Source organism: Nymphaea colorata, chromosome 11, assembly GCF_008831285.2.
Source record: "Nymphaea colorata isolate Beijing-Zhang1983 chromosome 11, ASM883128v2, whole genome shotgun sequence".
Taxonomy (NCBI): Eukaryota; Viridiplantae; Streptophyta; class Magnoliopsida; order Nymphaeales; family Nymphaeaceae; genus Nymphaea; species Nymphaea colorata.
Window position 1 is genome coordinate 20,379,970 of NC_045148.1, and position 18,328 is coordinate 20,398,297.

General features: G+C 39.9%; 2 protein-coding genes across 2 annotated transcripts; both read left to right on the plus strand.

Annotated features, from left to right (window-relative positions):
* Window positions 1–10,702: 10,702 nt before the first annotated feature.
* On the plus strand, window positions 10,703–12,083 carry LOC116264447 (uncharacterized). The gene has a single exon (XM_031644668.2). It carries the CDS (start codon window positions 10,743–10,745, stop codon window positions 11,778–11,780), a length of 1,038 nt encoding a protein of 345 aa, XP_031500528.1. The 5' UTR covers window positions 10,703–10,742; the 3' UTR covers window positions 11,781–12,083.
* A 2,586-nt stretch (window positions 12,084–14,669) lies between these two features.
* LOC116263665 (uclacyanin 1-like) lies at window positions 14,670–15,820 on the plus strand. Its single transcript, XM_031643396.1, has 2 exons — window positions 14,670–14,844; window positions 15,372–15,820. The coding sequence occupies exons 1-2, from the start codon at window positions 14,679–14,681 to the stop codon at window positions 15,818–15,820; spliced, it is 615 nt and encodes a 204-aa protein (XP_031499256.1). The 5' UTR covers window positions 14,670–14,678.
* Window positions 15,821–18,328: the final 2,508 nt, after the last annotated feature.

An 18,328-nucleotide genomic window follows, 5' to 3' on the forward strand; every position in this document is an offset into this window, starting at 1 on the left:
ATAAAACTTTAGGAGTTCATAACTGTTATCTTATTAAACGTCATTTTCACCAATCTCGTCCATGATCATATCAACACAAAACCAAAGCGGTTTTCGCTATATTAAAATTAGTTAAACCTTCAATGATCACAAATGTTGACACAATCTATGACATAGATCTAGTATAGATATGTAGCATGAAAATTACATGTAATGTTATTACAATATGTCTATTCTCAACCGGTCCTACTTTAAAACCTTTATGGAGATCAAGAACACAAACACAGAATGGAACCAAAGAACTTTAAACTATATTCTGCAAAAAAAACTGAATATGTATCTATACATAAGAGCAAACAAAATACAAACTCTCACTAAACCAGCACATCATCCAAGGATAAAACCCTCATATAAATAACATGTTCATGAAAGACCTTAAGTGTTAAACCCTTAGTAAGCGGATCTGCAATCATAGAATTTGTCCCAATATGCTCTAAAGACACCTGACCATTCTGTGTTATCTCTTTAACAGCCAAAAACTTAATGTTGATATACTTCGACTTTGACAAACTACGGTTGTTATTAGAGTATATGACTGCTGAATTATTATCACACAATAATCTTAGTGGTCTTTCTACACCATTCACAATGCGCAGCCCCGTAACAAAATTTCGCAACCGTAAAGCATGATTGGATGTCTTGTAACATGTTATGAATTCTGTTGTCATGGTTGAAGTAGCTACAAGTGTCTGTTTGACACTTTACCAGGAGATAGCTCCTCCAACCAATAGAAATACATAACTTGAAGTAGACTTGTGACTGTCTTGGCACTCAGCAAAGTCAAAATCTGAATACCCAATTATATCCAACTGGTCTGACTTCTTGTATGTGAACATAAAATTTTTTGTTCTTTGTAAGTACCTCAATACTCTTTTGGCTTCTTTCCAACGATCCATACCAAGATTACTTAAGTATTTGCCTAACATTCCAACGATAAATGTAATATCCGGACGAGTACAAACCTGAGCATACATAAGGCTTTCCACAATAGATGAATAGGGAATCATTTCCATTTCTTTAGATTTAAATTCACTTTTAGTTTGAGACTAAACTTGTTTTCTTTAGCAACTAGAGTATCTCATGGTTTGCAATCTTTCATGTCATATCGCTGAAGCATCTTATCAATGTAGCCCTTTTGTGATAATCCAAGAATATCCTGAGAACGATCTCCAAATATCTTGATCCCCAAATAAAAAAGATGCATCACCAAGATCCTTCATGTCAAACTTTGTTGACAAAAATTTCTTAGGGGCCGTTTGATGGTCTAGAAATCAGGAATTGGAAATATATTTCTGAAAATATATTTCTTAGAAAAAATGAATAAGATAAATCTTTTCGATTCTCATTTTGATGTGTGTGTGATGACTGAGAAATATATTTCCAGAAATGTATTTCTGTGTTTGATGATAAAGAAATATATTTCTAGATTTTTTTTTATCAAGTAGGCAATTGATCAAGTAGAATACTCGGTTCACATACAAATTATAACAAACTAACCCTAAAAAAACACACACACACACAACTGAGTGACTTGGGGCTGGGCATCAACTAGGTCAGGGATGAGAAAATAGAACAATGTCATCAACTAGGTCAGGGATGAGAAAATAGAGCAATGTCATTCTTCACTTCAGTTGAACGCCAAAAACCACAATCTTAATACCAACACATTCCACCCTGAAATCTCAGCCGACGAGTCGTCTTCCTCTTCCTCTTCTTCTTCCTTCCATGCTATAGGAGACTAAAATCAAACATGTGACCTCTAAGACTTCAGCCATTGATAACTGAAAATCAAGAAAGGTGGATGAGAATAAGATCAAGTTTAAACTCTAAGAAAGAACTATGTGCTGACTTTCATTCTTAATCTTGAACTATAAACGGTTAACCGCCATGGACATCACCACTGCCATCCTATGATTTCGATTTTCTTGCATTTATCAACGAAAGAATAAAATCCCAGGAAGCAACACGGGTGCCCTTACAGACGACCAGAATTCTGAAATACACATCCTCTCCCAAGAAAGGATCAACCATGAAGCTACAAGTTACTTTGTGGATTTCACCATTTACATTCAATTTTATTAAAGACCATCGATCATTGGATTAATCGGAAACGAAAACATGTGTAAATCACAATTAAAAAAAAGAAGAAACGGAAAAAGCAAAGAGGGAAAAGCGTATGAGATTCGCTCCACTCAGAAAATCAGACGAGAGAAGAGGGTTCTGCCGATCGGTGTTGTAGACCAGAGAGCCAGAGTTGTTGAGATTAATGGCGACGCTTCTGGTTGTGTTGGAAAAGAAGTAGTCGATCAGAGCCCTGTCGTTCTTCAAGTAGGCGCACACTGGGCTCTTCGCCACCGATTCCTCAAGCACTGCCAACATCCTTCCAAGCTGAGCGAGCAATAGAGAGAGAAATAGAAACAGAGACAGACGAAGCGCAAGCGAGGAAGAAGAAGAAGGATAAGATCAACAATGGACGAAACAACGGAACTTCTCTGTGGGTTTTGTACGCCAATCTCAAAGGACTCGTTCATTGAGATTCTATGTCACCAGAATGCGGGGTGCGGGTGCGGATGCCGGTGCCGGTGCGATACATCTCAAAAAATTACGGTGCGGCGATGCGGCGAGGGTATTTATTATTATTAATAATTTATTATTATAATATATTAATAATATCAAATTTGATAAAAAAAATTAAAAAAACTAAAATCAATAGGGTGCGGGTTGGGTGCGAATCTGGGTAGCACCCGCGTCACGTCGACACGGGTGCAAGGTTGCCGCACCCTAGTGACATAGCTGAGATTTGCTCGGCCACCGCTGGACGTCACGGCTACAGTGGGGGTTGAAGCAGCAGCGGAGGACGAAGATGACAAGATGAAGACAAGCAGAGCCCGACGCGCGATGAGTCTAACGGGCAGAAAAAAAAAATCGGAAACATATTTCCACCTCTCGGGGTGGAAACATGTTTTTGGAAAAATATTTCTGAAGTCATGTTTAACGGTCATAAAAAAATTTATGTGTTTGTTGCTTTGGAAAAATTTTAAAATTTTGAATTCTTTTTCCACTTGAATAGTATATTTTAAACCCATTAAACGGACCCTTAGTTTCATGCAATATACCCACAGCATTACTTGCAAGCAATATATCATCGACATATAAAACCAGAAAGATAAATTTACCTCCACTGAACTTTTGGTATACACATTCATCAACCATATTAGTCTCGAAACCAAATGAAACTATAACTTGATGAAATTTGTAATACCACTGACGGAAAGCTTGCTTTAGCCCATAGATAGATTTCTTGAGTTTGCTAACCATTTCCTTTGCATCCCCTGAAACAAAGTTTTCTGTGTGCACCATATATATCGTTTCATCAATGTCTCCATTTAGAAACTTTGTTTTTACATCAATCTGATGTAGCTCTAAGTCAAAATGAGCCACAAGTGCAAAGTGTCTTTCGATGAAACTAGAGAAAAAGTCTATGTATAATCAATGTCTTCTTTTTTACTAAAGCCATTTGTGACAAGACGTGTCTTATACTTTTCGATGTTTCTTAATGAATCCCTCTTGGTTTTAAATATCCATTTACAACCAATGGGTTTCACACCTTCAAGTAAAGGCAAAGGAACAACGACCCATATGTCATTATCCATCATAGACTTTATTTCATCATTCATAACACCTATCCACTTATGAGATTTAGAACTCTTTATCGCTTGCTGGAGGTTAATAGGATCATTTTCCATTAAGTTCATACCAACACTATGTTCTTGGAGATAGACAAAATCATTTGAAATTGTATTTCTCCTCTCTCTAGTGGATCTCCTCAGTGGCACCTTTACTTGATTTTCTTGAAGTTGTTGAGTTTGTTCTTCAGTGGTTTGAATAGGAAGACCGTCAACATTTTCTTCTTCTGGATATGTTGATGGAACAATGGCAGGAATAAAGACCTGACTATTGCTTACAATATCTGTATGAGTAGACTCAGGTCCTTCTTGAAAGGCAATGCGTCTAACCTTATCATATCCCTCAAACTCAATATCCTCAAAGAAATTGGCATTTTTCGTTTCAAAGAAAGATTTACTGACTGGATTATAAAACTTATAACCCTTTAATCTTTCAAAATATCCAACAAAATAATAGCTAACCATCTTAGAGTCCAGTTTCCTTTTGTTTGGCCTATATGGCCTCGCTTCAGCTAGACATCCCCAAACATGAAAATGATTCATACTAGGCGTTTTATCTATGCATAATTCATATGGGGTTTTCGGTACTGCTTTTGATGACACTCTATTTATAATATAAGCTACAGTTTTTCATGTCTCTCCCTAGAGGGACTCCGGTAAGGTAGAATGATTTATCATACTCCTTACCATATCCATAAGAATCATGTTTCGTCTCTCACCATTCATTCTGGAAGAACCCGGCATGGTGTGTTGAGAGACTATATCGCATTCCTCCAAGTACTTAGCGAAAGAGTCTGGACGTTGTTCACCTGATCCATCAAATCTATCATAGTATTTACCACCACGGTCAGATCTAATGGCTTTAATCATTTTGCCTAATTGATTCTCAACTTCGACTTTAAATGATTTGAAAACGTCTAAGGATTGAGACTTCCCATGAATCAAATACAGGTAACCATAACGAGAATAATCGTCTATGAACGTGACAAAATATTGTTGTTCATTCCAACAAGCCGTAGGGAATGGACCACAAACATATGTATGAATCAGTTCTAAGACGTCTGAAGCTCTATTTGCACTTATATTCTTAATGTTTGTTTGTTTTTCTTTTATACATTCAATGCATACATTAAAGTTTGTAAAATCAAGGGATTCAAGAATTCCATTTGACATAAGTCTTTTCATCCTCTTTTCAGAGATATGTCCTAAGCGCTTATGCCACAACATAGCAGAATTCTGATCGGCTAATTTTCTTTTAGTACCACTAGACGTAACATGCAAGGTTTCATGATATGAAGCAACTCTATCAAGCAAATAGAGGTTATCGCTACCAGATAAAAAACGAGTGACAATCAAATTTGAGTGCAGAAACAATTTAAATTTACTTTCTCCAAATGAGCAATAATAACCAAATTTGGCAAGAAAATACAAATCAAATTCCGTCTAAAAGACGGTACTACATAAGTTTCTGTCAAATTTATATAACAATCAGTCTTTAACAATAACTGAAAATCTGCTATGGCTTCAACCTTCACCTTCTTGCCATCGCCCACATAGATGAATCTTTCAGCATCATTTGACGTTCAAAATTTTAGGCAGGCCTGCATAGAAACACTTATGTGAGTAGTAGCACCCGAATCTACCCACCAAGTGTGTCTTGATACTAAAGCTAAATTAACCTCAAAACAAACCAAAGTGAGAAGCGTACCTTTTTTTCGCGCCATGCGTGATACTTGGTACAATCATTCTTCATATGACCTTAACCCTTGCAAAAGAAGCAGTCTGATTTGCCTTTCTTATGCTTCTTCTGTTTCTTAACGGATGACTGGTCAACTGCAACTTTCTTAATAGTCTTTCTTTTCTTACTTTTAGGCGTAGTAGCCAAGTGAGCACTTTCTATCTTATTATGTTTCAATCTCTCCTCTTCTTCTACACAATGCGAAATGAGCTTATTAAGAGTTCATTTCTCCTTCTGACAGTTATAACTAACTTTAAATTGTCCATATTGTGGTGGAAGAGAAATGAGAACCATATGCACTATGAAGTCTTCAGGTAACTTCAAACCCAGTGCCTGTAGTTTTGAAGCATGATGAGACATTTTCATAATATGCTCATGTATGTTCCCGTTGCCTTTATATTTCAGCATCACAAGTTTACTCAAAAGAGTGTTTGTTTCAGCCTTTTCGTTTTTAGAAAAACGCTTTTCAATCTTTTCGATGAACGCCTTGGAACTAGCATTTTCGGTAATTGAGCCCCTAAAGTTTTTTGAGATTGATTTCTTTATGATCATTAGACACATGCGGTTTGAGCGTTCCCACCATTCAAAGTTTCTTTTATCCTCATGAGAACTCGCATCTGTTAACTGAGGTGGGGACGACTCTCTAAATGCAAGGTCTAAATCCATACAATCCAAAACAATCATAACAGTTTCTTTCCAGTCTTTAAAATTCGAACCATTTAACTCATGAATAGTACTCAAATTTGCAGATATCATAGAAGCGGAACGCATTGTACAAAGAACAAAATACCAAACATGCTCACAATCAATACATGTACATAGATGAAACAACAAATATAAATGAATTTAAATACAATGGCCTAAATCTCATCACAAGGTAGCGGTGCAACGTTAATATCCAATCTTCGAATTGAAATATTAACTGTAAGTGGTATTTGGTCAACAATGAATATAGATAATTAGTCTTGTCAAATAACAAGCACATTTTTTGATTGACTCACTATTCACATGGAAACTTGAAAATTATCACATATTCATTGTCATGTATACTCAAACCTGACTAAGCAACAATCCTCCTTTCGGTTGATCATTACCTGCATGGATTAAGTATATTATCATCTAATATTCGAAAGAGGTAAATTCGTACAATAGATGTTACTTTGACGATATAAAGTATAAATCCACTTATTTCAAACAATAGACATGACCAAAGATCAAATTCATCGTCTAAATATTCCTGTAAGGTACATCCACAATTTTAATAACATGCAAAATATGATACATATATTAAAAAATTTACATACAAGTTTGCCCTACATTGAATCAAAAAACAAATGATTTAATGAAACATGCCCAAAAGAGTCCAAAATTTTATAAACTTGTACCAAAATTATGCTTAAGTGGGTCAAGAACTACTGAATTGGCCTTAAAATGGCCCGTATCGTTCTTAAACTGTAACTAAAACACACACATGGCCTTAAATAGGGCTGAACCGGTTTAAAAATTGGACGAACCGAAAGCCAATGAACCGGTTCGAAAAGCCCTGAATCGGTCTGAAAATCAATTGAACCGGTTTAACAAAAGAGAACCGTATGGATACTGGTCGGGTCCGAAAATTTTGATGCAGCGGTCACGGGCGGCCAAAAGAAAAAAAAAAATTAAGATTTTGATGGATCTGGATCGGGTCTGTCATGACCCGAACCGGGTACGATCGCCCGCTCGGCCGCGCAAGCGGTTCGCAGGTAGCGTCTCCACTGCTCGCCTACCGAACGGCAGGCGATCGGTGGAACTCCACTGGCAGGCCACCCAACAGTGTGGGTGGCCACGGGTGGGTCGCGCCAGGATGGCTGGCCGTCGTCCCTCAAACCGGTCGGCCGTCGCCCCTCTTTCCTTTATGTGGCTGCGATGGATGCGAGAAAGCCACCGGCAGGCCACCCAACAACATGGGTGGCCGCCGACGGGTCATGCCAGGACGGCCGGAGGTCGGCCGTTGTCTAACGACCGGCCGTCCCCCTCCCTTTCTGTTCCTCTTTTGTGGCTGCGACGGCTTCCATCGCCCACGCCGCCTTCTCTGCTCGCCTCATGGTGGGTGCCGGCGGGTCGCCTCACGATGGTCGGACGTCGCCCAAATGGCCGACCGTTCCCCACCAAAACGGTGGAATCGATCGTCACCCAAACCTTCCTGCCTCACGGTCTCACCGACGGTGGCTTCCACCGTTTTCTCAGCAACCCAAGAAACCGTACGAGGGGTAGAGGGACATGCAGCAGAGAATAGGAAAGGGCGTGGCACGACTAAAGAGCAAAGGCACAAATTCATCCAAAAATTGTGCGAATGCAACAATAATTAACCCAAAAAATCAATGATTCAACAATGAACATTGGCTCTGGTACCAATTGATGGAAATTTCCTCATGCATACACAAAACGAATATGCCCTAAAACAGGATTTTGTTCATGCTAAATCATTGAATCAATACTTTAACTGTAGTGGAAGCATACCTGAATCCATCTGAACAACTGGACAGTAGATTGCAGTAGGATCTTCCAGGGTCTATGCAGAACACATGTGGTTTCTCTCAGATGGAGAAGAGACAACCCTAAAAAGCGATGTTTCAAGCAACTGTGCACGACCCCAAGGACCGCTACCCTTTTATATTTTGAGCAATTATGGATTCAACCCATCAAAAAGTCCATAATTGTGTACAGGTATATATACATTATAAAATACATCATACCATATAAAATGACGTGATATCCCAAAACGCAATCACTTAATCGGATATTTACATTAAGATAGTCATAATGTCTAAAATTCCTCATTGACATATGCCAACCCACCAAATGATCCTTACAGCATAACCTGACTTCTCTAGGCGGCCATGGATGTCTTAGATCGACGGCATCGACTTTGGCTTCATTAGCTTTTGATGATGAGAATAGGGTATCACGTCTGCTCTCTGAAACTGTATCTTTCGCGTCCCATCCTATGTAAGCTTCCAAATAATATTGACATAAGGTACTGCTGTTTGGCACCGCAATTTATCGTCACTTCACAAACGTATGATGCTACTACACATCATGAATGCTTCAGGAAGTAAACCAGAGAAGTCGTAAAAGAAAATTTAGAAAAGTTTACAGAAGTTGGTAAGGAAGTCGAATAAAACAATGAACTCCACGTGAAGTCAACAGCCGATCTCAAGAACCGTTTTCATCTATGACACACGCACGGGCTTGTAATTTCGGCCCCTATTTTTCCACACAACTAGACGTCTGACAGGATTCTCGATTCAATGTCATCCACAGGAGAGATTTCAAAGGAAGCAATGTCTGCTGGACAAAGAGATGAAGGCAAAGATTTCTGAATTTTGAATGGTTAGAATTTTCAATGGAGATAGTAAGTCAGAATGCACTAACGTCATCGTATACACACAATATGTGCACCATATCGAAGTCGATACTACAAATTGATTATTTTCATTTCTTGAGCTGATAATTCCCAGCAAACCATCAGTGTGATAGAATTAGTATGGTATTCAGTTCAATATGCTTGATTTCTTCCTTTCATATCTTAAAACTATAAAAGACCCCAAGAGATAAACCTCTTTATTTATTTCTTGATTCCTAAAATAGTGCAGCCACTTTTGCCTTCTCTCTTGAATTTTGGTGTGCCTGTACTTCCATGAACGTATGAAGCATAAAGTTCACCTTTTGTTATATGGTAGATCCAAAGACAAGATGAATCAATTGAATAATAAGGCAATTGAATAAGGTTACTTAAGCGATATAACAAACTATTTGTAGTATCACCCCAGAAGTTTAGTCTTGTATCGAAGAATGTGATGGATCTTTAAGGACTTATAAAAGGGGGTCATTAATGAGATGATTGTCCTGGTTCCTAACCTTTTTCAAGTTGGAGCCGAAACTGCTAGGGGTTGGGTTTGGATCCACCGAACCAAGAGCCCGAGCCCAGGAGTGGATCGGGTTGTTATAGTAGTATCAGAGCAGTTTCAACACTCAAACCTAGGGTCCCACGCACGCGGGCGCGTGTGCCTTAAGGCGGGTAGATTGTAACACCTCAGAAGTTTAGTCTCGTATCGAATATTGTGAGGGATCTTCAAGGACTTATAAAGGAAGGTCATTAATGAGATGATTGTCCTGGTTCCTAGTCTTTTTCAGGTTGGAGCCGAAACTGTTAGGGGGCAGGTTGAGATCCGCCGAACCAGGGGCCCGAGCCCAGGAGTGGGTCGGGTTGTTATATGAAGTTATATGAAGTGCTACTTTCAATTCCTTGCATGGACTGACAAATTCTTTATAAATTGATAATGTTTAGCCCATCACTTTTCATGCAAAAGGACAGGAGGAGAAGAAGAACAACAACAACAACAAGAAGAAGAAGAACAATCTAAGTCACTATCTACTCTCTCTCTCTCCCCTCGTTCCCGACTTGGAGTCTGAGATGCAAAGGAATAGTACAAACCTAATAGATCCATTGATGCTTGGAGAATCCAGCTCCATAGATCAAACAATGAGATGGATCCACATTGCCTTGCTCTGTTTTCAGGAGGATCCTGCAAACCGACCCACCATTTCAACCATTGTTTACTAAAGTACTTTGAGAATAACCGCGGAATCTTGCTTCAGGTTTCTCTCTATTGCTTCAACCTGATCGACGGGAGCAACTATGCTTTAGTTTGTCTATATGTGGTTGGAAGTGATGCGTTGCATCTCTTCCTTATGCTCTTCTCCTTTTTAAGCTTTTGTTGTAAATAATCGTGCTAATGCAATAAATGTGGGCAGTGAGCTACCTATGGAGACAAGAAGTATGTAAGAATCAATAGAACATTATTACAAAAAACCTTATATACCTTTTTCAGATATATGACATGCAATGTATAGATTTCAATATTTTTTTTGGTTTGTGGTGAAAGTGTCAAGTAAAAAATGCAAACAAACATTGAAAAACAATCAAACTTGCCTGATGTCATAACAACAATTACAATTTGGGGGGCTACTTAAATGTCGGCATCTTTATTTCTTCTTCTTTTTTTCTTTTCTTTTTTTGGTTAACCGTACCAAGATTCCGAATTTTAGAAATTTTCTAGTGATTAATTTCAAGGATAATAACCCTCAATATGCTTTGATTTTTTTCCCTGATTTGTCCGTCCATCCGATAGATGAACGGCAGCCAGGGGCCCTTGCTCGTGCTAAAATCGCCTCTGTTACGGATAACTTCTTTTCCCATTTTGTCGTCTCCCTCTCTTTCGCGGCCTGTGCTACCAATGGCTTCTTCCACCGTGCTCAGAGATCCAACCCATCTCTTCAACCCTCCGAAATTCCGCAGTTTCCTCTCCCACTCGACGCCCCTTTCCTCCCCTTCTTCTCCATTCTGGAACTCCAACAAAATCCTTCGGCCTCCTATACTTCGAACTCTCCCCCCGTCAAGCACCAACATTGTCATCAAATCGAAACTCGGCCACCAGCCGCCGGAAAAAACCTCCGGTGACCTGCCACCCTCCTCGAGGGAGGAGGCCATCGAGCAGGCGAGGCGTTCCCTCTCCTCCTCCCTCTCCAAGCCCCTCAACAATCCCCGACTCGCCGGAAAACTCAAGAAACAGCGGCAGCCCAGGTTCCGAGTCGAGATCCCTGTCCTCGACGAGTCACCGGCATCCCTTGCCTCCCTCGTCTCCAGCATCTTCGACGGCATCTCCCTCAAGCGCAAGGGCTCCTCGGCCAGGATCCTCATCCTCTGGCCCGATACCGTCACGCAGCAGGAAGCGGGCCGGGCGTTCCGATCCGGTGCGGTTCAGAACGACGTGCTCGGATCGGCGGAGGGTTTGGCGTGGGGAGACGTGGCCGTGGTGGTATCTCCCGAATCGAACCGCTTGGAGGAGATCGAGGCGATCTGTGCCGGTTTCGACCCCAAACCGGTGGTGATGGTCAACCCCAAGTGGGGAGCCGATGAAGAGAGCGAGCTGGGCCAGCAGGCTGGCGGGTTCGTGGCGTCGTTCGAGGTGGTGTACTCCTTCATGGGGTTGGAGGTCCGAGGAGTGCTAAGCCGAAGGAAGGGGATGGTTTTCCGGTACGCCAAGGATGGTATTCCGGCCAACGCCCAGTGGGAGGTGCTGGTGGAGGAGGAGGGCGGCGGCGCTGGTGGTGGTGAGCTGAGAATGGTCACTAGGTTCAAGAAGCGGCCCAGCGTGGTTGAGGTGGAGACCGTTCTATACAACCTGATGGCAGCCAATTCACCGGTCACCAAGTCGGTCAAGTTTGTCAAAGATGCAGTTTCGCGAGCGTCGGGATTATTCAGCAGACGTTAGCAAGCTCGCCGCCGGATGTCTCGGTTGTAAGATTATGTAAACGGGCCGCAGTCCCTGTGAACGACAAGATCAGTGTGAAACTTTGCAGAGCTATTTGCATATCAAGTTGGGAGAGGAAGTCTGCCGGTCACAGCATCAACGCTGCCGGAAAAGTGTTGTCTCATCTCCCCGTAGCAATTTCAGTTCAAGTTAGGGGGAAAAGATAAAACTAGTTATCATTTTATTGAGATCACATTTTCTGTACTCTGTTTTCATTTACAAGTTTTGCACAGTCATATTTTTAATGGTCTATAGTTCACGACCCACAGTTAGTCGCGTTCATCCCCGTGGCATGTTTGTATATGCAGAAAATGTGGGTTTTGTACAACGTGTCTGCGATTGATAATATTGGATATACGACTGAATCTTAAACTACATTTTTGATATGTGAAGAACCAACGTTCAAAAATGTACAAATATTGGATATAGATAGGATACTTTTAAAAGCTGAATTGGAATTCGAATCTAATCATATATTTATTTAAAACTATATTGAAATTTGAATCCAATGGGGGATCATTGCATAAATATGAATTTGGTACAATATTTTAAACGGATGTTAATTTTTTTTTTTCATGTACAACTTTTTAACCAATCCATTGACATCACTAAGTGAGAACTACGAGGGACATCCGACCAATTCAAATTTGACCAGATATATATGTAAAACTGATTCAAATCTAAATCCAATTAGATGTTGTTGCTTAATTATGAATCTGGTCTAACATTTTAATCGGATGTTTTTTTTTTTTTTTTCACCTCCAACTTTTTAAGCAGTTCACTCAAATATGGGTTTCAAATCTAATCCATTGACAAGAGGCAACTAGTGGACACGTCTCATCAATTCTAAAATTGATGATGGTTTTTCAACGAGATGGATGGTGGAGATGTTTAGATCTCTTTTAAAATGTGGTTTGGCAGATTGCACGATTTGCATTCCTTTAAAACTTATGCTCAGCAAGAAAAATCCCCACAGTTTACTTCAAATATATTTAGAATCATGAAATTTTGGGATCAAAATGCTCATTTAAACCAAAAAAAAAAAACAGAATTAATAAACAAATAGGGCATTTTGTTTTCAGAATTAAGAAACTAATGATTGTCATTGGTCTTTCCAAAAACGGCGGCAGCTAAAATTTGCGTTACTAAATGCTCTTCTTCTTTGTAGTGATGTATGAACTGTGAATGCCTTGTTATTGAGCTATTCTAGGATTTTTTTTACACAATCAATCTCTTTTCAAAAGAATGAGCCAAACTCGGTTAATCGCATGTTTCAATTGCACCACTCATCGCAATTGTTGTTCTCTTTTTTAACCAATCAAACGGTAATTTTTATGCCTTTTAAATCATGAGTTATATGTTCCATAACAAGGTTTTATGCCGAAGGCTGTTTGCTTTAAGTAAATTTTTTTTAAAAAAAATAACAAAAAAACTGTTGCTAGAAAAGAAAGAAAAAGAGAAACAGAAAAACAAAGAAAAAAGAACTGGATTTCCAATCCCCCCAGAAATAAGAAGTTTCAGGATGAGAATGCTAAAAAATGACAAATTGTAGTGAGTCCGCATTAGTCACATTATAATATAATGTAACACATTTTCCATTGAACGAAGAAACCAACGATTATTTCCCTAGGATATTGTTTGGGCCTATAATATCTCATTAGGGAAATGAAAGCACGAACCATTTCCTGCTGCTTTGCTTTCATAGAATATATTTACGAACAAAAAGGGGATTAATTATCCCTCTGACGAAATCGTTAAATCTTTACCTTCTATCTCGGTGATGGACGGCCACCAATATGAGCATTACCAATGTTCTTGCTGTGGATCAGATCTTTCCCTTCTGAAAAATTCATCGGAGTTCCAGAACAAGGTTAGGCATCCGACGATGGGCTATACATATAAATTTTTAATTATTGAGAGGAGGAGATGATATGAAAGCAGAGAGGTTGTAGACAAGCATGCACAATAAAAGAAAATTCTTGGAAGACATTGAAAAGGGTTCATAGAGAAGATAAAATAAAGCAAAGCATCCTTCAGACAAATTGGAAGGCACTCCCTCTCCCATCTCCAACAAGCAGTTTAGATCCAAGAAGTTCGGTTAGAAAGAAATCCATACCAACTGAACCACTCTTCCATAAGGCTTGTTTTTAAGAATATGACAACCAAATCTTCAATTTGATAAGAAATGTCAAAAGAAAAGGAAAAGGAAAGTGACTGGCTCGTTAATTAATGGTTATCAATTGGTTTACCCGGGAAGATTTCGATGAACTAATCACCCTATCAACAAAACCATGTAAGAAGGTTCACCAACTTCTTTGACCTCTACTTTTTATCAATGAACCATAATGAACTGCTCCAATTTCAGCTTCTACCAAAAAGTTTCTCCGTTCATTGTAGGTTATTCGAAAGAACCAACCTTTTTTGTCTAATTCGAGAGTAGCTATAACTTTTGTCTAATTCTGTATCTAGATATAAAACTTTTTCAAAACGATCGAACAGCTGGAATTTCTTTTAGTTATTATCTATTATCACCAATAACACCAGAATCACAATGTTTATCTTTCCTTGTCCATGAGAATAAGCAAGTAAATTTCAGAAGTCAGGAAACAGCATGGTTTTGTGCTTGAGGTCTCCATTTGGCAGTTTTCAGGAAATATTTATAGCATAACAAGAAATTCAATAGGAGGCTAGTTATGAATTTAGCCGTAAAGTTTTGGTCCTTGAACAAAATCTTCCTTGTGTTTAGCTACTCTCATTTCACGTCCAGCTTCTATAAATACTATACCACCCAATCACTAAACCTGCATCGATCGTTTCCCTGTAGTGGTCTTCTTCTAGCTTCTGCAACAGCAAACAGTAATGGCATCTCTGAGTCTCCTTCTGGCCTTCACCGTTATGGCGATGCTTGTTAACGTTTCACTGTGCGCCAATTACACAGTGGGAGGTCCTAATGGCAGTTGGGACATCAGCACGAGCTTGCAGGCTTGGTCTTCATCTCATACATTCAACCCAGGAGATGTCTTGTGTAAGTTTTGTTAGTTGCTAATATTGCTTCCAATTGAAAGCATATTTTCAGTAACGGGGATGCTCTAAAGTGTTACTTAAACAAGGAATCGAGGTTCATTTCTTCATCTTCGATCACTGATCGGCGGGTGATCATGCTAGATTTTTCAAAAAGAAGTAATGGTATTTTTCAATTATGTACAAATCGAAAACTTGGCAAATGCATTTCATGCATGTCCGTTTGGCCTCTTTGTGTTTTTATTCTTTTACAGTTTTATCTCTCTTTGTGCAGAGAAATTAAAATTCATCGTGGATTCAACAAGAATTAAGCAATTATGTCATATAATATCGACTTGATTCGGATCAATCAATTCATATATGATTTGCTTTGTTCCTAACAGCACTGGTTTTATGCGTCAAACAATACGTTATGTATTTACAACATTGGTTTCAACTTCTCTATGATCTTCTGTCTTGTCTCCCAACCGAGAACTCTTACCAGTGTGACCTTTGTTCTTCTAAGCCTTCTGTGCATCGATCTTCATGTAGTTTTCCAGTACGCACCCATGCATGATCTTGTGGAAGTAACAAAGGCCGACTACGACTCCTGCCAAGTGACCAATCCCATCAACACCCACACCGATGGCAACACGGCCATCAACCTCAACGCAATCGGCAAGAGGTACTTCATCTGCGGAGTCCCCGGCCACTGCAACCTCGGCATGAAGGTCGAGGTAGAGACTGTGGCGCCCGGCGCCCAGCCGCACCCGTTCGCCTTGCCTCCTGCTGATCAAGTGCCGGAATTGGCTCCATCAGGCTCACCTCTGGCCACCTTCTACCCTGGCTTCCCTTTGATCAATTCCGGCACTTATAGCTCTTCATCAGGCACGCAACTGCCACCGCCAGCATCATCTTCTAGCTCACCAACCAAGTCCAGTGTGTTCATGAATTGGGCTCCACTGTTGATTCTACTCTTGCTTTTCTGGCTCGGTTTCTAATCCGTTGGCCGGCTTGTTACATTTGTTCTGTATCCGGCGCGGTCTTTGCTTTAGTATGTCATGGTCAATATATGTTAGCATTTGTACATTGGTTTAAGGGAGTGTTGAACTACTGGTTTAGTTAATAAGAGTTTCTTAAGATCAATTAAGCATAAACTAAGAGCATATCCAGTACTGGAATCTCAACCCGCCTACAGCATAAATTTGGAGTTTTAGATGTTCTCATATTTGATTTGGTATCTTGGTTCTGATTGTTACTCAAACATGGCTCTTTAGACCAAACCGAGATGCGATTACTAGCTTGAGATCCAATTTTACATGTAATGAAGATTCATTGTTCATGGACTCTGAACTCAGCTTTGGATACTGGATCCGATTCTCCTTGGTAGAGAAACATCTGAAATCTTACGTACCCACTCAGGCAGGTGGTAAATCATAAACACACTAAATTCACGTTGCTTTTTGCTTGGTACAAAGAAAGAAATAATGCCATAAACAACTTCCAACACCGATTCCCACAATTTAAACGATCGAAAGGGGAAGCAAACTCATCACCGTTCGAGACCTGGTAATGACCTCTACGGTTGTAGAACGGAAGACAAAGCAGAACGCTGTAAAACGAATCGACGAAAATTTAGAGCCGAGTAGTTAATTAGGTGACCCCTCTCGAGGGAAGAGGAGTTCCAAAAATTGACGGGCGGAGAGAGCCAAAGTAGGGCCCCAACCCGCTCGCCTTCATAATTGAAGTGTGTTCGTCAGCTTACAGGTGCCGGCACGACGCGTCGTCTCTATTCGATCATTGGCGCGTCGCCTCTAGCCCCTGCAGGGACGGGTTGAAAGCTGATGGTTTGGATGAAGCAGCTATTTATAGGCATCCCGTCGCCCTTATTTCGCTCTCCGCAATCGATACAGGACTAAATTAAGAGGACTAAACTGGGAACGCATGACTTTGCCGCTAGCCTAACCGACGTGACGGAAAAAACCAAGAAAGCTCTCCGGGTTCAATTAGACATTCCGCGCTCTAGAATGGAAGCTTGTAACGTACATTTTTTATCAGCCCCAGCCCACGGCTTAGATTGCCATTTGGTCAAGGTTTTTTATCTATATGCTTACTTATATGTGCTTGTTCGAACCAAATTTAACCTCATATGTGTTGTTTAAATGGACTATATAATAAGAATCAACACTTGAATTCAGGATTATGTTCAGACCACTTGTTGCATCCAAACCCAAAGAGTTCTGTTTCTGAATCAATGTGATGTTTCCGTGCTTGAATCTAAATTTCTGTATGAAACGATCTTGGTACCCAATTCAATTTGACATGAAACTTGTCCTATTAGCTGATCGGATCGAAATTGTCCGATACCTCTTCTCCTCCAAGCTTACGTTCGATCATCTCGGGTTCAGTAACGCCTAGGTCTGAAAGGAATCTGACAGCCGGATAGCCTTTAATCTAGACGTTCCTTTTGTTAATGAAGATAATCTTTTGGCAATGCTTCTCTTTTTCTTTCTCATTGGCAATGATGATGCTTGTTCGATCCTCAGAAGTGTCTGGCATACTATAGATTTCTTTTATTCAATTGCGACGTTAACATTTCGCATAATTGCGTTCGACATCACATTATGAAAAGGATGTTTCGTGTTTCTATTCGTAGTATATTGATGAAAATAGTAAAATACGGAACACATTAGCAAGAAATGTAAAAAATAAGAAGTGTGATTTCCCCACCAAAATAGTCAGTATAATAAAACGACGAACTTAATTATTTTGGCATAGAATGAAGAACTGTTCATCTTTACAAAATAGTCACACTATGGCCCTCTTAAATAGCAACCAAAATGTTGAGCCCTCGTGACACCCAATTTCTTACCATCGATTTTCTCAACCAGCAACAAGGGGCAGTTCAAAACCCGTTCTAAGAACTAACAATGTTCGCTGTCTATATTTCAAGATTCGAATGCGGAATCAAAAGTTTAAGGTGACCATGGCCAAGATGAAACAATCACAAATGGAGACAGCTTCTTACAGTCACGCACTGGCAAATACTAGTTAACCTGGATTTACGTTTTCAACTCCTTATTTGACCTGGATTGACTTGCGTATTTCAAACTCTAAACCAAGATTATATCTGCCATTCGTCCACTTCACATCAAATCTGACATGTATGATTCAAAAAAACGCAATATTTTTGTTGTAACCCAAGCTACATCTCAGAAAGGAGCTGGAAACTGCAGAAAGACAGGAAAGAATGTCTGCACCTTATAGAGATCTACCGTCAGGCACCCAAACGTGGGTGCTGAAGTTAATTCGAAAGATACTAGCACTCCCTTCTTCCTGAACATTTAGAACGCAGGGTTTCTGCAAATTGCATTGCTCAGCTCATCATTCACATAAGACCACTAGACTCAACCCAAATGTTAAAAAGAGGAATCGAGAAACAAACTCTCGCCGATTATTGTAGGAATTTAGGGAGATGAGCAGCATCTGCATTCAGTAAAACAAAAACC